The sequence below is a fragment of the Pinus tabuliformis genome, chromosome 8 (genome assembly GCF_031772625.1).
Source record: "Pinus tabuliformis cultivar Carrire ecotype Pingquan chromosome 8, CPIR1, whole genome shotgun sequence".
NCBI classification, from domain to species: domain Eukaryota; kingdom Viridiplantae; phylum Streptophyta; class Pinopsida; order Pinales; family Pinaceae; genus Pinus; species Pinus tabuliformis.
This window is the reverse complement of record NC_142294.1, coordinates 1,369,364,159-1,369,389,903: the sequence shown is the minus strand read 5'-3', so window position 1 is coordinate 1,369,389,903 and position 25,745 is coordinate 1,369,364,159. Positions and strand designations below refer to the sequence as shown.

Sequence of the window (25,745 nt, the reverse complement as noted above, 5' to 3'; positions counted from 1 at the left end):
ACATCTGGAGTTTTTGATTGGGCTTGTGAGTCTGAATTGCTGAGCTGTGAAAAACTTTGCGATACTCACCAGTTAGATAACCTGCAAGTGCTCGCATGTGTATTTTCTTGCTGGTAAGTTAGACTCACTGTTAGCTAGTCTAGCCTGTAGCTGTTTCATAATGGCTTGTTTCAGCAGCTGGGCCGAATTTGACTCTCGAGTCTGAGCCAAACTTGCCGGGATTTTCTGCTGGTTTGGACCCAATCTACTGTGTTAACTTTTTGCTCCAGAAGACCTTGTTTTTTCTCCAAGCAATATTATCTCTGTTAGATTAGAAATTACTTAGAACTGAATGCTATCTCTTGTGGTTCTTCTGGGTGCAACAGATGACTAATGTGTGATCTATTACTGTGTCTATAGAATATACATCTATGAGCTCCTATGAATTCATATTACTGACTGATTTACATCTTCTTACACAGACACACACTAATACACACATTAGTTACTTCAAATCACACCACAAATAAGTGGAAGAGAAAACTTCAGCTAAAGTCTAGAATAGAAACTTGCCCTTAGGGATCATCACATTGTCGTGTCAAGTTATATTGATAAGTCAAAGCAAATTGGTTGGTATTGAAACCGTATTTTGTGTGGTTCATGGTAAAAGATCTTTGCGGTTAAAGACCTTTCAATCTCATAGTAAATTTCCTCCTTGTTGATCATAAAATTTAATGATATTTGAAGACACATACCCTCAACGTTATATGTTATCTTTAATCTTTAAATTTATATGATATTAGATAATGATATTCATATCAATGATCATGCTTTGCAGCTTTTCAATTCAAACCCAATTGTCATAGTGGACTCAATTAATAAATTATATTTTATATTTATAAATTTTTAAGACCCTGACGCTCCCCCACGTTTCCTAAAAATTGGTGGGGAGCTTTTGCATAGGCTGCTCCCGCGTATCCTCGCCCCCTCGTCCCGGAACCTTGGTGGAACATTGATTTATACAATAAATTCATATTGGTAGAATAAAAATGGGCAGCAAATTCTCAGTTATTAATTCTCATTTACAAAGTAAAAGTGGAAGAAAAATATGAACAAGTTGCAAGTTGAACAACACCGAAGAATACACCAACTGTCAACCAACATCCAACTTGATTAGAATCTTGGGGTGTTGTATATATAATTTACTAAAGGAATACAAATTCATTGATTTTCTGTCTTGTTCATATCCTCTAAATTACACAATAGAACAAAATTTGAGGAGGGGAAGAGATAAAAATAAGAAGATGATTTGTTGTCACTGTTGAGTTAGCATTTTTTTTGGCATGTGTCGCTGCAACAAGGATTGACATGCCAAGTTAGTGGGATAAGGTATTAGTGTGACTGAACTTTGGAAAAGAGTAACCAAGTCGTAGTGTTAGAATTGTGTAAGAAAAATGCATCTGTGACATAATGCTGTTTTTCCTTTTTGGTATATGCTGATATTCTCTATTGCAAAGCACTTTTGGTGCTGGTTAATTGTCTTGAATTTTCACCTTTAATACAATGCCCAATTTTATGTGCCCATACTTGGACAATTCTTGGGTGAACTTTTCATTAGCACAGTTCTTCTGGTTACAGGCTTAGTCAATCTTGAATTGATTCCGGGCAGTGTTGCAGGAATCGTCTCCCTCACCCCCTACCCACACATGCACCAGACCCCAAAATCGCGCAACGTGTAGAACCAAACTTTGGGTTGGATTTGCAAGGTTCCTGGAATTTTGGAACCACTATGTGGGGAACCATGCTTCATGGACACTCCCAAGGTGTGCCTTTGATGCTCCATAGATTCTTCTTAGATGCTCCGTAATGGTAATGTTAAATTTTTAAAGTAAAAGTGACATACTCAGTATGTTTGAGAGTGGTTTCAACCTCATCAGACTCATATGAAGAAATGGAATTTCATATCCCATTCAAAATTCAGCAAGCTTAACAGTTTTTAAGGTTTCAGGATCAATGGGGTTGCGGCATTTCATTAGAGTCTATTACGTATGAGGGTATGTGATCAGCATCTAATCAAGGGCTCCCAGCCCTATATGAGCCCCAGTGTTCGTGGTATTGATTTTTGAACTTCTTTGTCCTGGCTTTAGAAAAAATGTATCCTTCACTCAAACCAAAATCATTGATCAGATATGTTATACTTTTTCTACCATATTTTAAGGCTCTGGTTAGTCATTTTGATGAAAATTGGGTGATGTTGATTAATGTCCCTAGAGAATCATGGTAGAGGCAAAGGCTAGACAAGAGGAGAAGAATGAAGGATGATACTAGTGATGAGGATCTTGATATAAGTGATGTTGGAACATTGTTTGTGAAGGAGTGGTGGAACATGCATGGTGATACTACCCCACAACTACAACATTTGGCAACATGGGTGCTTTCACAATTGGTGAACACTTCTTTTGTAGAGAGGTCTTTAGCAACTAGCTCAATTTATTGTTCTAGACCATTTGGTCTTCATAATTCGGTGTGTAGATGGCCTCTTTCGTAAGCATAACTATTTGCTCATGTTATTGTTGGTAGTTGCTAGATAACCTATTTCATTCCATAAGATAATGGTCTACTTTCTATTCTATGACCTAAGAATTTGTATGTTTGTTTGTCATTGATAGAATCTAGATTCTAGATGGTTGATGCTCGAACAATTAATCATTAATGTACTGCGGATACCATTTCTATCTGGATTCAAGTATGCATGCCTCACTTCCAAGGATTTTTAGAAAATGATTCTTTTGACGCTTCGCTTTTGAGGGTTTTTGGAAAATGACTCTTCTGATGCTCTACTTCTGAGGATTTTTGGAAAATGACTCTTCCAACGCTTTGCTTCCAGAAAATTGCAACTGCTTCATCCCCACTTTGTGCAACACTGATTCTAGGATCAGATTTTGGGGAATGATTGGGCAAATTGAGGGTGAGATGTACTGTGAGATTTGCCTCAATTTTAATATCAGCCATCTCCACTGAATATCCACATGGACATATTTAGACACTAAGATTGCATGAGAAGAAAGGCCTCTAGAGTTGCAGAGGCCTTTCTTTTTCCTTGTCTCTTATCCCGTGTTCAAGGAAAGCGTTCAAAAGCTTCAGACTTCAGGAAATCTACTAAGCAATAGTGTACCTTTGATAGTGTACTTCCTCGTGCCCAAACTTCAATCATGACGTTGGGAGAGTTAAGTGGATGAATTCATTGTCTTTTGTTGAAGCTATGTAGTATGTGCCTTAAGGATCCCTTTTCTGAAAAGTTCAGCCTCCATACAGACCTGTAGCTGGGAATTTGAAATGCTGGTCAGTGCTGAAGATAGCTCTCTGCTAGGTAGAAACATTCTACATGTTGTGATATGTATACGAAAAAGGAAAAACCAACCCTAAGGCAGACTTGGACTAATAAATATCTTTGGGTGCATAATCAATTCTTATGATTGATGGCAACAAATCTAATTTCAAGGAGATCTACAGAAATGAATGGAGGAACACTTACAGTCAAACTATTCTAATACCCATTTTTTTCTTGTTATCTGTTATGGTTCTTTCTCTCGCTTGTCGTATTATGTCCTTGCATGCCCTCATTGTGACTTTGACCAAAATATAAGTTTCCTGTACTGCCATCAAATTGTTGCAATACGTCAATATTGTCAACATTTGGCAACATGGGTGCTTTCACAATTGGTGAACACGTCTTTTGTAGAGAGGTCTTTAGCAACTAGCTCAATTTATTGTTCTAGACCATTTGGTCTTCATAATTCGGTGTGTAGATGGCCTCTTTCGTAAGCATAACTATTTGCTCATGTTATTGTTGGTAGTTGCTAGATAACCTATTTCATTCCATAAGATAATGGTCTACTTTCTATTCTATGACCTAAGAATTTGTATGTTTGTTTGTCATTGATAGAATCTAGATTCTAGATGGTTGATGCTCGAACAATTAATCATTAATGTACTGCGGATGCCATTTCTATCTGGATTCAAGTATGCATGCTTCACTTCCGAGGATTTTTAGAAAATGATTCTTTTGACGCTTCGCTTCTGAGGATTTTTGGAAAATGACTCTTCTGATGCTCTACTTCTGAGGATTTTTGGAAAATGACTCTTCCGACGCTTTGCTTCCAGAAAATTGCAACTGCTTCATCCCCACTTTGTGCAACACTGATTCTAGGATCAGATTTTGGGGAATGCTTGGGCAAACTGAGGGTGAGATGTACTGTGAGATTTGCCTCAATTTTAATGACACTAAGATTGCATGAGAAGAAAGGCCTCTAGAGTTGCAGAGGCCGTTCTTTTTCCTTGTCTCTTATCCCGTGTTCAAGGAAAGCGTTCAAAAGCTTCAGACTTCAGGAAATCTACTAAGCAATAGTGTACCTTTGATAGTGTACTTCCTCGTGCCCAAACTTCAATCATGACTTTGGGAGAGTTAAGTGGATGAATTCATTGTCTTTTGTTGAAGCTATGTAGTATGTGCCTTAAGGATCCCTTTTCTGAAAAGTTCAGCCTCCATACAGACCTGTAGCTGGGAATTTGAAATGCTGGTCAGTGCTGAAGATAGATCTCTGCTAGGTAGAAACATTCTACATGTTGTGATATGTATACGAAAAAGGAAAAACCAACCCTAAGGCAGACTTGGACTAATAAATATCTTTGGGTGCATAATCAATTCTTATGATTGATGGCAACAAATCTAATTTCAAGGAGATCTACAGAAATGAATGGAGGAACACTTACAGTCAAACTATTCTAATACCCATTTTTTTCTTGTTATCTGTTATGGTTCTTTCTCTTGCTCATCTTATTATGTCCTTGCATGCCCTCATTGTGACTTTGACCAAAATATAAGTTTCCTGTACTGCCATCAAATTGTTGCAAATTGCAATACATCAATATTGTCAGTGAGAGGCTTAGCTGCAAAATGTTCATTTGATTAAAATGGTAATAGATAACTTGGTACTGGTGGTAATTTAAGGATGGTGACATAAGCAACTGTTGAGGCTGTGGTTTTTACATGATAGAACAAATACCCTGACACTGCAATAATTGTTCTTGCCATCTGAGCGAAAACATAACCTGTCAAGTTATCACATTTCTGTCCTTGTTGCTATTTCTAGTTCCATTTTGCGAGCTGTATGTTACCTGCAGTAAGTTCCTCACAAAAGTTTTCACTGTCTCATATTTAATCTGTTTAAATGACACTGATGATATTTCCTTGTCTAGATTTGTTTTTTCTTTCAATTGGTGAATTATGAAAAGTTATCGATTCACCAGGCAAGCAAATGACATTTAATAAGGCTTCCACTTCTTTAAGCAGTGTGCGGCCACTTGAATAGTGAGCAAATTAAGATTGTTCCCTTTCAGTAGATATGATGTAGCAAATTTCTTTTTGTAAAAATATAGCTGTCAGATAATCCTCTTTAATGCATGCGAGCAATAAAGATGTTTTGGGATAAACAGTAATACAATTCAAAACAAAATTTGTAAGGATACGATACTTTCTGCAGATGTTAAAGTTCAATTCACACTTGTGTTTTGGTTGGCCTGTAAGATCTAGTTATGGGTGTTTGTAATATTTTACTAGATAATGTTGCTGTAGATTTTAAGTGGCATGTAAATCTCTGAGTGAAAATCTTCCTTTGCTAAGTAAGTTAAAGAACTGAGTTAATATATACTTTGGTACTTGTCAAAGTCACCTAACTATTCTTTTCTCTGGAGTTGCAGGCTGCATGGGTTGCAGGTCAGTATGCAAGTATCAACTTTGCAGATCAGAGAAATTTCAGTGCAGCCTTACATAGTGTTGTAGCGGGTTTGCGAGATCCTGAGCTGCCAGTACGTGTAGATTCTGTATTTGCTCTTAGATCTTTTGTGGAGGCTTGCAAGGGTAAGTTTTCTGATTATGTTCATAACAATCTTTTAAGTAATATTGATGTAAAACTTGTATTTATCAGCAAAGTACACTGTTTTTCTAAGAAGTCTTTTATGATGTAGTCAATCAAATATGAAGTTTGTCTACTTGTTTTGACAGATTTGAATGAAATTAGGCCAATCTTACCACAACTGCTTGACGGTGAGTGGTTCTTTGGACTGTTGCTTGATCTGCCTCACTGAAAGCAAATGAATCGATAACTGTTCTGTTTTACTTTCTGAAAGTTTTTCAAACTTATGACTGGAATCTGGTTTTTCTTTCTCAGAGTTTTTCAAACTTATGAATGAAGTTGAGAATGAAGATCTTGTGTTCACTCTGGAAACTATTGTGGATAAGTTTGGGGAGGAGATGGCACCTTATGCCTTAGGGTTATGCCAGAATCTGGTCTGTATACTTTATCCTATGTTAAATGGCACTTGGGCTTTAACTTAATTAATTCTGATAATTGGCCCTTTTCTTTCTCTTTAATTTTGAAGGAGGAACTTGCTTGGTTTTCTTTTGTTCTAGTGGTTGTTATTTAGGCAGTTGTCTTCATTTTTCTTCAGGCTGCTGCATTTTGGAAGTGTATGCAATCTGCTGAAGCTGAGGAAGACCTAGATGAATCAGGTGCATTGGCTGCTGTTGGATGCTTGCGTGCCATAAGTACAATACTTGAATCTGTCAGCAGGCTTCCCCATCTTTTCCCTCAGGTGGAGCCTATTTTATTGCCCATCATGCAGAGGATGCTTACAACTGATGGTCAAGGTATCTTTTATTTTTCCCTTTGCACTATACAGGACGACCTTCTACAAGAAACAGATTGATCTATGCTTTCTATCTGTTTAGAATATTCTTCTCTACGACTGAGGTATTTTACATGTCGTTTCTGATATGATTCACTCAACCCTTTATTCTGCATCTATTTTGCATCAGTGTCAATGTATATTATGTTTTTGACTTTGTTCAGCATAAAAGAAGACAATTGATAAGTGTTCCTTCACCTTCCATATTTATGTCGGTTAATTTCAAGTTTCCTGGATTACAAGACCTCTTTTGATTGTGCTTTTTTTATGGCTTTGCATGGCCTTAGTCCGCACCTGTTACTAAACGGAACAAACTTCAAACACTTTTGGAGTAGCTTTAACTGTTGCCATAATTTTCTTTCTTTGACATTGAGAATTAAAATTTGATATTTAGCAATGTCTGTAATATATATCATTCACAATGGTATGTTATCTGCTTGAGTAGAAATTTTGTGTTTTATTTACCTGCTTAAGACTCAGCTTGGTAATGATTCAGTCAATGTAGAGCCGAGGGAAAACATGATAGTGTCTGCCATCCTTGAACATTAGTGGTAAACGACTAAGAATAGAAAGACAAATTAAAGTGGTCCATTTTAAAAAGGGTCAAAGTAATTTCCATTTATTGATTGGGCTCCGATATTGTACAGGAATTAGGCAGTTAGTTCCCTTATGATAAATTACTTGTAAATGCATACAATTGTTGGGAATTAGTTGTATTGTAGTTGTAGAAGACATCTATTCTCATGGTCATGTGAGCCTTATATAAGCAGTGATGTAAATAGAAATAGGGCCAGATTTATCCATATGAGGATTGATAGATAGTTTCTGATTCTGCCAAACTCATGTTGTACCCTTGTTGTTTGTAATTCATTGAGGCTTCTTTGGTTGTCATCAATGTTGCAAACATCGGGATTGGGATAAAATTGGCAAGGGTCCGGAAAACCAAAATATCATCAAAATTGGGAAATTATTAATAAAATTCAGCAAACATTGGCAAAAGCAAGATACCACCAAAATATTGGTAAAAATCGACAAACATTGGCTAGGCCAAAAAAATCATGATTTGTGATTTTATCGCGATAAAATCGAGATGTTTGCAACACTGGTTGCAAAACCAGCCTACCATTTTGGAATTGGCCGAGCGGACCGAGCCAGACCTCTACCTGGGCTGACTTGGTATAAAAATCGAGCTAGACGTCTGCCCGGGCCAACTCGGTATAAAAATCGAGCCAAAGGCTGGTCTATTACCTAACCGGCCGAGCTGGTCATCGACTCGGCTGATTCGATAACAGATCGGCCATCTCAGCCGAGTTCAACATAACCCGACCAAGCCAGTCATATAGCAGAGCTTGATTATGATGAGGATATTGGTCTTGATTTGGATTTACAGATGGAGGCATTAGTGGAACATAATGTCCAGTTAAATGCAGATCCACTAGTACCAGGCCCAACCCCAAGTCCTCCAGTTGTAGGCACTTCCTCTACTCAGCCACGAAGCAAGTGCATAAATCGTCTATTTGAGCGTGCAGCTGCTGTGCTTGCTAGTGCTACTACTACAGTTGCAGTTGGAGATTGTGACGAGGAGGAGGAGCCATGGGTTTCCCCGTCTGACTCTGATTCAGAGTCTGAGCCATATGATGTTGGCTTCTCTCACAGTAGCCACTAGCCAGTAGTGACTAGTGAGTCAGTGACTAGTGATGTTTTGTTGTAGAGGCCATTTAAAGCCTCCTTGGTTATGTGTTTTTGTTTTAATCTCTATATATTACATGTATTGGACAATGCACTGGGTGACATTTTGATATAATGGATATATTCATGAGCCTACTTTGATCATATGTTGTCCTCTCTCTATATTCTAATGCTTTGTGTTTGGAAACATGAATGAAAATCTTTAAAATTCTGTAATAAATAAATAAATATTTAATTTATTTTTTACAAAGACCGAGTCATTGAAATCAACAAGGCCAAGTCGATATCGAGTCGGAGTCAGAGTCAACCCTTGATTAGTTCAGAGTTCGAGTCGGAGTTTTAAAACATTGCCATCAACATATAAAACCAAAATCAAAGCCATACCTTGGACCACTGTTGAAGTAGAGGTTTGGATCGACACATCATTTTGACTTCACCAGATAACTGATAATGCAGACACATCGAGATCGATGAGCTTGCTTCATACTGCAAGCATAACACTTTTCCAAACCAATATGCTCAATATTGTACAATCAAATCAACTAAGTCAGCTTATCAAAGTTTAGATGTCAAACTAGAACCAATATCAAAATCATCAATATCACAGTATCAATTCTTTAGACCAAGTGACAAGTAGAGCTCTCATCAAGTCATGACTTCGTCTATTGTCATGCCAACAAGTTGTCATTTGCGAAGCAATATCAAACCAAACTTCATCAAGTCATCCTCATGGTCATAATATAAGTCACTAGATGCAAATGCATACACCAAGAATAAGTCATGCAGGTTCCATCCATTTATCGTGAGGTTACTTCATACTGAATCACATCTGTCAATACTTCAACCATTATGCTAAGAACAATGAGGCCAATACAAAACCATTATCAAACACCAATATTAGCCACTGAAGGTAACTATGCCCATATAACATTGTTATTGATGCAAATCATCTGTCGTCAAGTCAAATCATTAGTCATTAGGTCAAATCTGAATTTTGCTATCATAGAGTGATCTATAGTCCAGAACATATCTCAACATCAAGTCAAAGTTCTAAGTCATTATCAAGTATCGTGTCAAAACTCCAAACACTGCTCATCTATATCAATCAGTGGAGTCATGTCAAACTCTTGTAGCACAAAATTTAAACATAATGACATATCTATATGCATGTCCCGGTCACCTGCAAACACAAGTTTAGTCTATATATTCATATTATAGTAAACATTCAAACTTTCCTGCTCACAGATCTTTTTGTTGTTTGCTCCACATCTGTAGGATTGACATCCTTTAGGTGAACATCTGATTTCATACACAAAACTTCATTTTTGTGTCTAGCAGGCATAGTTGCACCCATAGGGCTTCCTGCGTGCGGTTGGGAAGCTTCAGTCGCACCCTTGGCCTTACTTACGTGCAGCTGAAAGGCTATAGTCGCACCTGTAACCCTACTTCCGTGCGATTGAGGCTTAGAGTAAGGGAAAACTCTCTCTTCTCAGATCAGAACTTTGCTGTAGATCAACAATGTCAGATATTTGTCTATTCATGCCCATAAATCATACTTCAATAGTAAAGAATATACATATAATGCCAATGGTAATAGGAGTAAGGATCTTATGGAGAGATTCTCCCTCTGAATGGGAATCCACTTCAGTCATCTTCAATCAAGTCATCAACCTGACTATAATACTATCATGCATCAACAGAGTTGTTAGATCATAAAGTTAGACTAAATCCACATATTAATCATGGTCATATACGTTAGCATCAACTACTTCACCATGACATCATGACATTAATCTTTTATCAAGGATTAATGTCAAATAGCTAATAGGAGCATACTTCAAGAAACATGATCGCAACATTATTTCTTTGTAACTCTATCCATCCAGTTTGGGCATTCAATTTTACCATATATCATAATTACTGAATATCAATCTCATTGTTAAATTTCTATCATCATGGCTACCATGCACAATATCAATAGTATAAAGTTACCATCTATTAGAATCAAGTTTCTACCCTTCTTCATGGGATCAAGATGTCAAAAATGATAGATGTTAGCCAAACATAAAGTATACCAATATATTAGCAATCAATATTTCCAAGTAGCTTCATAGAATCGGGAAATTAATTATGTAAGATACTTGTTCAACATCAAGTGCACCATTTCATCATAAGAATCTTTCATATACATGCATGAACCATTTGAGAAGGAGACACTCTCATCATACCTTAGGGCTTACCTTGCCATCCAATATTGTAGTTGAAACATAACTTTAGCATGCATACCTTGTAGTATTCAAATACTTGTGCACCTTTTCATTTGACATAGGAAACTTATGGCACTTTGTCTTCTTTTCATCAGGTGCCTCTTTACCTTTTCCAGCTCTAGCTTTTATTTCTTGCATCTCAAATGATCCTCAAGAAGGATGCATCATAAATCAGGAGGAACTTATCTTCAATGAGAGGTGATCCTCCCCTCTTGAACAAACCTTCTAGAGCCATCACTGCCCATTCATCAACTTTATCAACAACCAGGCCCACTAGAGACTATCCCATCTAGGGCTTCATCAAATCTATCAAAAGTGATTGAGCATCTTCAATCTTTGCCATAAACCAGGGTTTCTCTCAACCCTAACCTCATAATATCTATAAAACCCTAATACACGAATTGTCGAAGATTTTCATCAAACCCTAGAATTCTTTTAGGTCTTGACCATCCTCTTCTTGCTTCCATCAATGGTGTCATCATAGGGGTGATATTCATGACTTTTCTTCAACCCAACTTCGATACCATGCTAATTTTTCTTAGGGCTATATTGTTCTTTGCTTTGATAATTGCATTTCTTCATTAACACATTAAGTTCATCCCACAACATCATAACATTATTCAGATTTACATCATTATTCAGCAACATATGCAACTATGTAGAAAGAACAATATCATCATCATCAATATAGCGAAACATAAAGGAACAATAGAAGAAATGCCTTCACACAAAGACACCAGGATTGGTCGGAGATTAGGGCAAAACCCACTATGGGGAAAACCCTTTCAAATTTTTCTTAATAAATCATCATCAAATAATTTAGCAAAAGAGAGTACAATGATCCATATATTCATCTATGCAATTAACCAACAAAAACAAGTACAACATCCATAAATGAACCCAACAAAGCTTATACTCAAAAATCTGATTCAGAAGTCTGTAATGAACTGTCACTGTCTATAGTTAATTGCTGAGCCTTGCAGTCATTGAGGAAAATCTATTGAATACTGAGATTTCATCTTTTAGGTACTGGTCGCACGGAGGAGGTGTCAAGCGAGCAACTATAGCTTTCCCAGTGTCTCCCTTAAGCATGGCATGCAAGCAACTAGGGTCATATCTGGATTGCGAAAACCCTAACTCGCAGTTGCATGGATGGAGAGTTGTCCATGGGATTGGAAGGCTCCAGTGGCACAGAAGAGCTTCTGTGCGAGCGACTGTGGTCGTCTTCATCTTGTGCTGTGCCTGCGACTGAGGCCCCAAACCCTAAATAAGAGATGCAGACTTTAGGCCTTGCAATTTCACCTTAGAGCGAACCTGATCCTCTACAGACGAGCCTCATACATGTGCGAGCCAAAAACCAAGATAGAAGAGTGTTTCATGATTGTGTTTAAATGAGGTAGATGTCACTTGTATTTATAGCCTTCCAAGGGTGTCCACTTTGCATTAGGGCTGACCTAGTCAAATGTGCACATGTGGGATTTTCTTCATAAGTACACTTTCCCTTATTCGATTTGAGTGATCTTTAGGTCAATTTCGGTCCTCTTGAAAGGAGGAATTCAATGCAATCATTATCTCCATCAGGTGATCTGTCCAAAGTGGAATTTGACTGCAGTTGCATATTTTAACACATCATTTACAACTTTGGATCTGTGAGAAATCTCAGAATTTTCGCATATATCAGACTTAAAAAAGTCTTCTAGGGCTGACTGCACTTTCTCCTGGCTCTTCTAGCCTTCTTAGCAACCTTCGCATGCCTCTTTGACTGCAAATCATATCTTCAAGTATGTGCAAACGTGTGCCTCTAAGGAGGACGAAGTTTACTCTATAAATAACTTTCCACATGGGTCCATAAGCCCTCTCTAGGCCGACATCCACTGGCTGGCCGACTTGTTCTTGGGAGCTGACTTAGACACTTCCTAATACACAATATTTTTTCTTTCTTTGTTACAAGTGCCCAAATGAGTCTTTTACATAATGATAATGACACTTTGACTCATGGAAACCCTAAGAGCATACAATGAATGCTTGACCTAGTAACCAAAGACATAAGCATGAAACCCATGCTTTACAAAATAATTTTCTTTCATCGTTTTGATCAATACATAGGACTCTAGGAGTTACATCAATTATTAAGATCGAAACTAGTTACAATTAACAGCACTCCCTCTTAACTTGGGAGGTATTCATAATTGTCCAATCTGTACAAGGACAATACTCCATTTGAAAAGTTCTCATAAGAAGAGTATCACAAACATGTACAATGTTAGAAATATAGATACCATCTAGACTAACTGCATACCATCTAGACTAACTGCTAAGGTATCAACTCATCTAGGTACCATCCCAACAAGGATCTAGGTGTCATCTAGGTTACCTACCAAGACACCAACCCTAAAAGGGTTCTAGGTATCATCTAGGCTACCTTCCATGATACCAACTCAACAAGGATCCTGGTGTCATCTAGGTTACCTGCCAAGACACAAACTCAACAAATATCCATGTGTCATGTAGGCTACCTGCCAAGATACCAACAAGGATCTTGGTACCATTTAGGCTACCTGCCGAGTACCAACCCTAATAGGGATCTAGGTATCATCTAGGCTACCTGCTAAGATACCAATGCTAAGTACCATCATATGGGCTTTTCAGCCTAAGGTACACCAACTCACCAAACCTCTTTCTGAGGTCATTATTTTCTTTGCACATTTCATCGTCAAGTAACAATTAGGTACATCTCCATCTTCATCATCAATGTGGAATCTTTAATATCATCATTTGTATCAACAATGTTCCTACAACTTCCTCTTTCGATTATGTCCATCATGAAGTCTTTCTTAACCACAAGATTTTCTTTTGTCTTGTTTCTTACATCTTTTTCATACAATCATGTACCTGCAAATTTTTTATCATCAAGTACAACCAAGCAAAATATATGTCTACGAGAGCATGATGTTAATTTTGTGAGTCTAGGGTTTTCAAAGGATACAACTAGGGTTTTAGATATTCTATAATCCCTAAGAAATCAAGATACAAGGTTTTATAAGAGGGAACAAATAGTTAGGGTTTCAGATTGTACTTATTCTAGGGGTTTTCTAATTCAAGCTTCGACAAGGATTTTCTAATCCTAGATACAATTTTTTTAAATAATGTAAAACCATAGATTCCTATCATGTAAAATATGCCATCTTCATACCCTAACATTTTCATAGTCTTTTGGATGTAAGGAAATTGTAAAGATCCTAACATTCTTCATAAGCAATGATAATGAATTAATTGATCGTACCTCTTGTTATTACTTACTTTCTGAAGATATGGGAGGTGCTTTGATTTTCAAGTTTTAATACGAGGCCCCCTCTGAATTAAGGTTTCATCTTCAAAATTCTTTCTCTCTTCTAGGATCCCTCTGAGTCTAGCTTCAACCTCTTGACTTTATATTTGATGAATAGTCTTTGAAATATACTTGCAATCTTCTTTTAGGGAGATCATAAATGAAAAGGTTATAATCAAGTGATAATAACATTAGTTATACTAAGGAAGTCAACAACAATGTAATGAATGTGGCTTCCTCTGGATTTTGTATTGATCTAGATTCATTGAAGTATTCTTATATTCATTCATTTTATTCAGTGTCCGTGGATCAAGCTTGATTACCAAGCGTTAATATTTGAAGTTGTCATTATTTATATCAGGCTCACCATTAACTGCTTTGCTTAGCCATCCTTCTTGTTTTGCTTCCTTCATTATGTACCTGCAATATTCATTAACTGCTTTGCTTAGCCATCCTTCTTGTTTTGCTCCCTTCATTATGTACCTGCAATATTCATTGACAAGTACCACCAAGCAAAATATACAAGTACAAGAGCAAGATTATGATTTTGACAGTCTAGGGATTCCATGGTATCTTAGAGAGGGAGAATTTTTAGGGTTTTCACATCCAAATCCTAAATTACTTGATATTTCCATTTGAAACATTAGCCCTAGGTTTTGAATCCCAAATTTTCATCCAATTCCACCCTCACTAGGGTTTGCGATATACCTTAGGTTACTTGCGAACACTAGAAGTTCAAGGGTTTCTCTTTTGACTAAGGTTTTCAAGTACCAACTAGGACTTACAATCCTTAGATACCAACAATCTTCAACAAGATGAAGACTATAAACCCTTGAACCCCATATGTTCCAAAACCCTAATACAATTCAAGCTAGACCCTATATGTATAAAAACAATTATACGTACCTTGTAGACAAGGACTACATACCTCAATCCTCTATGGAAGTCTACTACAAAGCTTTCTTCACGATCTTCTTACTATTTTCAAGAGTGAAAACTCCAAAGATGCCAATGCCAAAGACTACCATCAATGATCTATTTCTTGAGATGTTTGAAGCCCTTTTGGAAATGTCATACTCTTGTTAAGCTGTAGGACTTCTTTATTGGCCATTTTTCAGTTTTTGCTTTGTTGTATTAACTAGGGACAAGGACTTTATTCCTATTGTCAATGATTGTTTCTAATATGACATTGGCCCTCAAACAAGGTCTACACGTTATTCACTGTGTTCCTTTAAAATAAGACCAAAAGGTCTTCCATGTAAGCCAACCTAGATACCTTTACTAGGCATTGTTGACCTGTAGGACTATATCAATGCTCATGTTCATTGATAATGTAACCATAATACGCCTTCCAGATCAGGCCTCTTAAAATACCTTCTGAAGATGATAATTAAGGATATTTTCCGGCTGATATTCTACTTCACCAGACATGCAGTTATAGTTTGTTTATTATTACAGAGGTCTCGACCTCTCATTGTAGGTTTCATTGCTCCTATATAGAATTATAAGGTCAATTTTTAATGCTTCTGAGCTTCGTTATTTAAGTATGACACTTCAGCCTAATTTTTTTTCACACGGGTCTCAGCCTCTTATAAAATTATATGCCTCCTTCGCTCTTTCATAGGGGTATATCTCTTTCAAATCACAATGCCATTTCATTCATTCCTTTCGCTGGTCACAAAACTTGCAATGTACAGGACCCTTGGTTTATATAGACCTGGTTTCCTTTTATTCGGAATTCATATTCTTCTCCTTCTCTCTACCACATAGATGTTCTTCCCTATAGTTTGTGCTTAAAGTGACCCGCCTGTAGCTCTTAGGTCTGAGGCTTATTGATGCCAGTCTCTGAGAATTTTCTACCCTGAATATAGAGGCTTTAGATTCTTTTTATGCATAGAAATATAAGGACACTTTCCAATGCTTTTTGGTCGTGGTCATTAAGAGCAAAGCTTGGCATAATTCTTAGGCCTAGACTATATTATGTTCTTCCTTTAGGCCTTTGCTCCATAAACGATATATCTTTGTACCATAGCCTTGACACAAGTTTTCAAATTTGAGGCTATCTCAAAAAATTTTGGTCCTTGGTCTATTGCATAGGAAGAAGCCCCGAAAACAACCTTTTGCCTATTCATTCCTTCTTTAAATCTCTGTAGCCTTCAAAATGGTCATGAAACAGTGATCCTTACCAACTGCCTTCAAGGTGAACCTTCGCTTTGATACCATGTTGGAAAATTGATTAGGGCAACATGTTTAACTTATCATTTTCCTTCTTTGAAATTTAATTGTGATTTAGGTTCTTCTTATCTTGATTAGGTTTATGTTCTTATCATCAAATAAATGCCAAAGACAATAAATATATGTTAAAAATGGACAACTAAGGTCCAATTCCACTATAGACAACTCATTTGCATGAGATGATGATGGCATTGGATTCCTCTTCTTGAGAGGATCAATTTTGACCTAAGGCACGATGGATTCTGACAAGCAAAAATGTATTTTTGAAGTCAAGCCCAGAGAGATGGTTTTTGTTAAGGTCAGTCTCACAGTCATGTAGGCTTATGAAGCCCAAGAGACATGACCTTTGACCCACATTGACTTGTATAAATACAAGTTGAGTTGAGATCATTTTGGCACATCAACAACAATCTTTTCTTTTCTCTCCTCACATGATTGGGTAGTTCGACATCTCTTCTTGGACAACGAGTTTTCTCTCTCCTCTTCACATGTGCGGATTTGTTTGACTGTAATTTTTGTGATTTCTAGCGGTTGACTTTTCCAATGTACAAAGAAACATTGACCAACATTGACCATGACCTTTGACTGCGATTTTTGTGGATTTGGATTTTTCCAGCTAGGTCGTACTTGCAGGCATAAAGATCAAGGCAATCTGTGATGTTTGATCAATGTTGACCACATGACTAGTTGACCCCGTTGATCGAGTTTGACCTGATTTTGTGGCTGCGTTGACTGTGTTGTGATTAGATAGAAAGGTGAGCTTCTCTCATCTTTGACCGAGCTCCTTTGTGGAGTGTTGTGGCTACATTCACTGTTGACCTTTGCTGGTTAGGGTTTGTTGTTGACTGCTGTTGGCTTCTGTTGACCAGAGACAAAATTGCAGAGATGTTTAGATCTTCTATTGGGCAAGTCAACTTGTCTGTTGACCTTGACTATTGTATCATTATACTTATGAATTTCTCTCTCTTTGGACATTTGATATTATCAAGAAGCAAAGATCTGTGGGTTTTCCCCCTTGTGGGGTTTGGCCCCGACTTTAAGCCTAAATTGTGGTGTCCTCTTGTTTTGGCTTGTCTTTTGCATTTATGGTTGTTGGTCTTTCATCAGTTACTGTCATATGATATTGATTAATGTGATTGCTAATGGAATAATAATGGGCTAATGGATTAATAAAGTAACCGTCCTAAGAAAAGAGCATGTTAAGCTAAAATTAACATGGTACCAAAGTTAGGTGAGGACAAGCCCAAGCAAGAGGAGGAATGCAATCACAAGAGAAGTTGTCAAGTTTCCATTGAGCAAGGGATTGTTAGAATGGAGAAGAAGTATCTTGTTGCAAGCCCTAGTAATCATGATTACAAAGTCCTCCTTCAACAACTAATGGAAGCAATCCTATCTTGAAGTGATCTAAGGTTGTGTTAAGCCTTCAAGCCTTTTTGAGCAGACAAGGAGTCCGAGGAGAGCTTAGTAAAAGATCCAAGTCTCTTTAGAAATCCAAAGGTATGTTCTTTAATTCAGTTGAGAAGAGGGCTAGTGTCACTATTGACATTCTTTGAAAGAAGCTTTGGTGAGGACCTGTGGCTTTAATCCTACAACAACTAAAATCATTGAGGCACAATTCTGGGCTCTTTTGAAAAGCCCAAAGTTTTGAAGATATGAATGGCCGAACTTGAATCCACTGTCATCTTTTTGCCATGTTGTTTTCTCCTAGAAGCATGATGGCAGAAAAGAGACTTGAATCTACATTGAAAGGCAGGAAAGACATAGTTCTAGAACCACATTGGAAGAGATATGATTTGGAAACAGTTCTGAAAATTAGATGAATTTTGTCTAGCAAGAAAGAGTCATATCCGAGCCTCATAAATTTTGAGAAAGTTTGGAAGCCCAAAAATTTGTCTTCAAAGGGATCTGAGTCCTTGTGAACCTACATTATAATCTCAAAACTAAATCTTAGTACCTAATGAAGGACAAATTATAAGGAAACAATTTGGTCAAGCTTTGCCCAAGAACCCGAGTTCTGTTGCAGTCGTATTAAGCTCTTCAGCAAGAAGTGGAGTAGGTTGGGAAATCCTGCCATGGAGCCGAGTCTCCTTGTAGTCTTGAGCTTATCCATATGATTGAAGTTAGATACGAGTTCTACCCTCTTTTATACAAATGACAGTAACCCAGTGATTATGACCCAAGCTACATCTCTGAAATACCTTTGCTAAGGACCATTTGAGTTAAACTAAAAAATTTGTCCTCTATGATTTCGTGGTGCGAAGATATTACAATAATGACAATGATACAAATTACAGTAAGGCAAAGTGATGAAAAATCAAGATAGTAATGCAAATCGTATGACAATGGAGTATGAGAGAATTGTATCCTTGACATACCAAGTCACCTTGTTATGCTAAAAGTTGATCTGAAATAGGTGTTTGACACACAATTTATTAGGCCAAGGCTTCATGAAAAACATTGATTCAATCCTTTAAAGGTGCGCTCAATGAAGAAAGTTGATAGTAAAAAGTCTTTGTAGAAATGAACAAGGTAAAAATCGAAAAAGGTACATATACTTTTATCATATCATGCATATAATGTTTGCAAAGTTGACATAGAAATCCCTAACATTTAAGGTATCCTTTTGCATATCAACAAAATCTCATAAATAGAAGGCATGGTATCTCTAGGGTTTTATAATTAACTCTTTAGTATACAGAACTGAAAAGAAATTGAATTCAATTTTACAATTTTTTGGTATCTAGGGTTCGTAATCCCTGGATGGAGCTTGGATTTGAAAATCCTAGATAAGTGAAAACCCTAAATCCTTATTATTTGTTATGAAGCCATAGCTCTTGATTCCTAGGGATTTAGATAGAATCAAGGATATGTAGTAAAACCCTAGCGAGGGTTGATGTATAAGTGAAACCTATGGCTTGTATGTCAAAAACTCTAGGTGTAGAAGTTTCCGCTCAAAGTAAACCTTAACAAGGGTTAGGTCATGGGATATCTAGGGTTTGCAACCAAAACCCTTGCTGCACACTTTTTGTAATGATAACTCTAGATTGATAAAATCAACTTCATGCTCTTGTCTTTGTATATTTTGTTTGGTTGTATTTGTTAGTGAATATTGCAGACACATAATAAAGGAAGCAAGATGACCTTGGAAGGTGGAGAAAGGGTGTGACCCTCGTTGACTTTGATCTTTTGGAAGGACTTTGTTGGAACACTGACTTGGTGCTTGGAGAATGTCTTGGGTCTTGGTCAGAGGTCTTGAATGTATCATTTGGTTTGATTCTATGAGGAGAAGAATTATTTCTGGGTTTTATCCTTGGCGGGGTTTTGCCATGGGATGGAGCCTGTATCTTGTGTCTATCTGTTCTCTTGTGATCTTCATTATTTATGATTTGATAATTGTTTGATGAACAAGAACATATTAATAAGAAGAATTTTTTTAATAATAATCACACGCAGTTATCAAATTAAAAAAGAAATCACCCTTATATGCTGCCCTAATAGATTTCTCAACAGAGGCAAAAGTTCAAGGAGACTTAAGGCAAGGCAATTATTATTAATGTAACTTGATTATTAAATTAGAGCAAGTATGAATATCTGTGAGCAATGTATATGACATAGATTCGATTAAGATCAATATGGCAATCATAAGATGTATAAGATGATAGACCAATGCCTTATAAACAATGCTCAAATATGAATCAAGATACTTGCAAGTAGATTTTTCAAGTCACAATAACAACAATGCTACATGACAAGGTTAGTACAAGAAACCAGATTATATGCAACTAGAAATATGAGCGACAAGATTAGAAATACAACTTGCAATAAGATGAAACTTGCACTTCAAGTAGAAGATCCTTGATATAATATTCAAGAGATGATAATCATGAAATTGTCAAGCACAAGGATATAAGGTGAAACTTGTAAGTAAATGACTAGCCCACAATTCCAATTACAAATAACCAATTGAAATGACAATGTTAGATGAATGCAAGTCTAATCTATATGACATTCAAAGTCTAAATTTAAGATGAAAATGCAAATGCTTCAATGAGATTCGATTTCAGCAAGATGCTTCAATGATTCAATGAAGCAAATATTACTCAACGAAAAAATAGAAATGAATGAAATGATAATTAGATCTAAATGTCAGAAAAACAAGGAACTCAAATGCCTTAAGTTATTAGTGATCTTAAGGGTGCTTCTTCACTTATATTATGTTATGACAATTAAACCAAGTGAGAATTATATCACAAAGCACAAGTAAAAGATGACAAATGAAATTGCTAGTCAGAAAATAAGAAAATACTACTTTAAATCTAAGATACAAACAAAATGATGATAGGAATTACTCAAATGCAACTAGATTAAATAACCAATAATGAATCTCATATCTAACAAGATGATGCAACTCAAGAGACTAGATCTAAGATGCAATGAGCATGAAAATGAAACTATACCACTGAAATGCAAGAGACAAGTTAGCAAATTAGATCTAAAGACTGAAGAAAAGAAACGAAAAAACAAGAAACAAGAAATCCTCCCTTTTAAATAAGGAGGTGGGATAACATGGGAATAAATCTCAAGCTCCCTTAAAGAAAGATGCCTTTATTATTAAAATTACAAAGGCCCTCTTTAGACAAGAGAGAGGGTTTAATGTCTCCAAGGAGGATTTACAAAAAAAATAACTTTAATAGCAAATATCCTCTGCTTGAGATGCTAATATGGAAAAGAGAAATTTTAAAATGATATCGTAATAGTTTATGACAAAACTCCCTTAACCAATGAATTAATGAGGGAAAATTTTATAATGATTCTTTACAATTTTTTTAATAAGAAAATTTCCCCAAAAATGAAAACGATGTTCCTCAAAAATAATTTCACTCTCCCTTCCAAATTATATTTCGTCCAAGCTTGTCATACATCCAAAGGAAAGGAAATAATCACAATGGTTTGATTCCTTTAATATTTGTGGCTAATTAAATTTTTAGATTCTTGAACCTCAAAATAATTTCGCTTAATAGATTTTGACGTCCAAATGAACTCGCGTAATGAAGAGATGAACTCCTGTAGGGCTTGTGGCTTTTCCAAAAAAAAGATTTGACTTTAGAAGTGCAGATGGCCCAAAAAGTTTCGATTTTAGCAGCAATCGTCAAGGCTCCAAAAAGGTTGTGCACTAGGGTTATGTAGTAGTAGCCCTAATGGGATCTCCACCTTGTAGGAAAAGAGGCTCAAGGGTAGACGACTCCCTTAATTTTTTTTACAAGTTAAACCAAAGCCTTATAGTATGACTCTCCGTCAAATTTAATGGTAAGTTCCAGCTCGAGATCCTGAGGACAGACCTTCCCAGATTGATGTTGAAAGCTAGCTGCAAAAAATTAAAATCTTATCAAAAGAAAACCCTCACTTGAGGAGGGTTTCCTCAAAAATTGCTTGTGGCCAGGAGTATGGACGACCTCTTTGAACTCTGAGCCAAAGGAGTTCAAGCAAAAATTTAAAGTTGAAAACTTCCATGCTTAGGAAAAGGTCAAATTCTTTAATGCTTGCGGGTTGGTGGATTTTTGCGGCCCTCTATGATAAATTTGCAATAATTCCTTGAGTCGCAATAAACAAATAGAACCTAAACGAAATGCTTTCTGGGGCTAGTGGCTTCACTAAAAAACATATATGTTATGGATCTACAAAAAAAACTTTGAAACCTTAAGGTGAAACCCCTAGAAAAATTTGAGAAAAAAAAATCATTTACAATTTTTTTGTGATTGGAAGCCTTGTTAAAAAAAATCGGCTGAGATGTGAGGAAGGGTCTCGAAGCCCTTGCGGCCATAAGAGAAAGGCCTAGACAACTCAAAAATTTCAATCTATAATGAAACCGTAGTCATCAAAGCTAGATGAGGGTTTGGCCCTCAAGAAATTGTTTTCCCTTTGATTTTGAAGAGGATCCACCTACAAGAAAAATTCCTACAAAGATCTATGCCAAACCCTTATCCGTCTCTTTAGATCTGTAAGGAACAAGTGATAAAAAGCACAAAATATATATACAAGAAATTATTTTACATGGATTAGATATATATATACAAGATCTATTTACAAATTTACAAAAGTAAGCTCTCGAAATAACATATCTATTCATTAGAAACATAATAATTGAGAAAATTAGATTAGAATTAGATTATATCAGAAGCCAAAGCCAAGAAACTCTTGCAACAAAAATAATCTCGAATGATAAGCCTTTAGAAAGTTATAATGTGGGTTCTTCCACAATATGCTCAAGAGTTGGTTAGTTTAGCAGACAACGACCCCTCAAGCTTGAGATATCTACACACTGAAAATAAAATCTGTTAGATCACAAGGAGGCGGATAACACAATGAAATAGAGGCCTAGGGGTTCAATCGAAAACCCACTAGGGTCGCTAGTTCTAAAGTCTTTCTCCTAACTCAAAAACTAATGCAGTATACCTGTGCAAATAAAAGATCCACCAATGGCAAGTGAAATAACAAAGATCTAATTTAAAACCAGTAGAGCATCTAATTCAAAATAGTTTCTACACCACTACAAGATTTTTTTTAGATCCATAGGGGTTAGATAATATAATGAAGAGGAAGTCCTAGGGATTTAATTGAAAATCCACTAAATACGTCCAAATCTAGAATATTTCTCTAACCCAAATACCAGTGCAAGATAACTATACACCAATAAATCTATGAAAGCTAATGGAAATAACAATTAAAATTATTACCAGTAGAATATTAAGCACATAATCAAAAAATCATACCATATCCGTGGAAGAAGAATACCACAAAATTAACCCCAAAGACTTTGTTATATTACTAAAAAAATGTGGAGCTTCCAGAGCCAAGAGCTCATTTACAGTTATCAGAGACTGACCAAAGATGGTTTACAATGAGGAGCATGAGCTCAATTTATAGAAAAAATGAGAGATCTAGATCCCTCTCCAAGTGAAAATGGCTAGGTCCCATGAGTTGCACAAATTTGACTTGATCCTGGAATAAAACGACTAGTTGAATGCTTGATCCGTGTCAAAATAATATTGTCCCTTGATCTGGAAGAAGAGATTCGAATTCCTTGAAGATGGAGTTGATCTCGGACCCAAAAAATATTCTTCCTCGAAATTTACTCCTTCAATTTAACCAACATGCACAAAAAATTTGATTTTCCTTGAATAAATAAATATTTATTTATTAATTTTTTAAATTCTGGCTCAGTGAATTTTCTGGGATTTTTCCTTGCTTGATTTGTGGAGATTCCTTTCTTGGAAATTGCTGGTCATTCTTTTTAAATATTTTTCACTCGGAGATAATTTTCTTTTTCTCTCATTTTAATTTTCTAGCCATTTTCTGGGTAATTATTTTGCCATTTTTGCCAGAAAATAAAAATAATGACTCTAGAGGGGTTTATAAATATCTTTCCGCCCTCAAAGTATGTCTAGATAGAAAGTTTAGGGGTTAAGGTGTAATTTTAAGTACTCACACCCCCTAGAACTTCTATAGACAACACTTCTCTACATCTTTACTTCAAAATATTACCTAAAAATCCCATTCAGAAGGGGGAATTTTGAAAATTAAAAATTTACCTTTAGACAACCAAATTTTGCAATATTTTAGACATGATCTAGTATGATATTATACATCGACTCTCTACAGTAGGACTCACTTAAGACTTCACTAGCAAGCCCCACTCTAGCTTTGGGGTATTTTGGGGAGAAATTTTTTACCAATTATTTGTAGTTGAAAAGCACAAATAATTAGCAAAGGAAAGAGAACTCCCTAGAGTGAAACTCTCTAGAAAAAATCATAAGTTTACCTAGATGTGTTACATGGCTTTATAACATACTAGAGCCAATTTTACATAATGGCCCCTAAGGAATGCAGAATTTGGATTACATAACTCTGAATATTTATTGAAGGGTGATGATGATTATCTAGACTTCTGACTGCTCTGACCGTAAAAAATGTACTCTGCTATAGGATCGTTGACACATGAGTGATCAACAGGGCCATTGACCTACTACAAGACTGCAAGTCTACATATCAGTGATCAACATGATCACTCTTCATCATTATCAAACTCATAAACACTACTAGACACAAGATCATCAATAGGAGCTACATAATCATCATTTGGAGCAAAGTTTGAGGATGCGTTAGCCTCATCTACAACCTCAGTAGTAGCACCCGTAGCAATAAAACTAGTCCTAATGGAAGCACGAGTTGGTTGCACTACACAACTAGTGCCTTCCATTGGTTGTTTTTTTTGCTTGATTTGGCTACTGGTTCTGGTTCCAATAGCGATACCAGATATCCATTGGGATCAACCCTCCAACTCCATGTGAATATCAAAATCAACATCAAATTCAGTTGGTCGAGTCTCCTTCACCCATTCTGATGTTGGATCAATATTGTCCAACACAATCGGATCTAGATCAGGTCTTCTATTCATCAATTGGTTTTAGCTTAGTCGAAAGTTGTGTTGCACGAAGGCAAGAATATTTAATCATTTATGTTGCAAGTGTTTTTTCTTCTTCGTGTGTATGCGCTAAAAAATAAACCAATTGCATTCACAACCTGAAGCACTACAAGTTTGGATGAGGACTCTAACTGCAACCATTTGCAATTGAGGTCATTGGCTGTCAAATGACTCCCACCAATGTGTTGTTAAGAAAAAGACATTAGTTAGTTCATTTCATTACTTATTTACAAGTATTTACAATTTACGTTGTAAACAATTGAACTTCAAATGAAAAACAAATTGGATTTGCTTACCTGGTTGATCCATATCTCTTGCCAGTTTTGCCAAAGGTACCTACTGCCATACTGAGAAGGGTAAGTTGTTTAGGTATTTCCAATTGGTCGGAATGGTTAGGGACCATGTGCTCCAAGCAATTGTAGAACCCATCTATGACCTCCCCAATTTGCATATGTCCTAGTCGAGCTTTATAATGATACTTTGGGTTCAGGAAATACTCGGTTGCATGTATAGGACGATGGAGTTGATTGTTCCATCTGTTATCAATGATTTCCCAAATAGGCCCATATTTAGCTAATTTATCCTTGTAAGTTGCTTGTGTATACTCCTTTGCCTAATCCATAGCCTCATAGATGTAGCCCATGGCCAATTTTTCCCCATGCACCATCTATAACACCTTAAAACCAATTTTCACAACCTCTGCAGATTTTTTCCAAAAGGAATTGTCAAAAACTTTCTTTTTGGTGTCTTTGCCATCTTGTCTACGAGCCCACTAAGATGAAGTCCATTCATCAGAATAAAACATTTTCTGCAAGTTTTTTTGTTGATAATTGAGACATTGCAATCTAAGGAAGTGAGTTGTAAATCTCGTAATTGCAGGCCTAACAAGATCTTTGCCCCCAATGTTTTTCATCATTAGGCTCAATACCCATGAGTGGTTGTAGATCTATTAACATTCTCCTCCCCCACTGCCCGAATAATCTCTTCTAAAAGCTCAAATAGATGGTTTGCATCCTTC

At 36.4% G+C, this 25,745-nt stretch overlaps 1 protein-coding gene across 1 annotated transcript in view; it reads left to right on the top strand.

Annotated features, from left to right (window-relative positions):
- LOC149240593 (importin beta-like SAD2) overlaps positions 1-25,745 on the top strand; it is a 90,356-nt gene that overhangs the window by 51,205 nt on the left and 13,406 nt on the right. The window contains exons 11-14 of the mRNA XM_089373762.1: positions 5,740-5,899; positions 6,044-6,085; positions 6,210-6,328; positions 6,490-6,688. Of these exons, the coding sequence (XP_089229888.1) occupies positions 5,740-5,899; positions 6,044-6,085; positions 6,210-6,328; positions 6,490-6,688 (520 nt within the window). The remainder of the gene's footprint in view (positions 1-5,739; positions 5,900-6,043; positions 6,086-6,209; positions 6,329-6,489; positions 6,689-25,745) is intronic.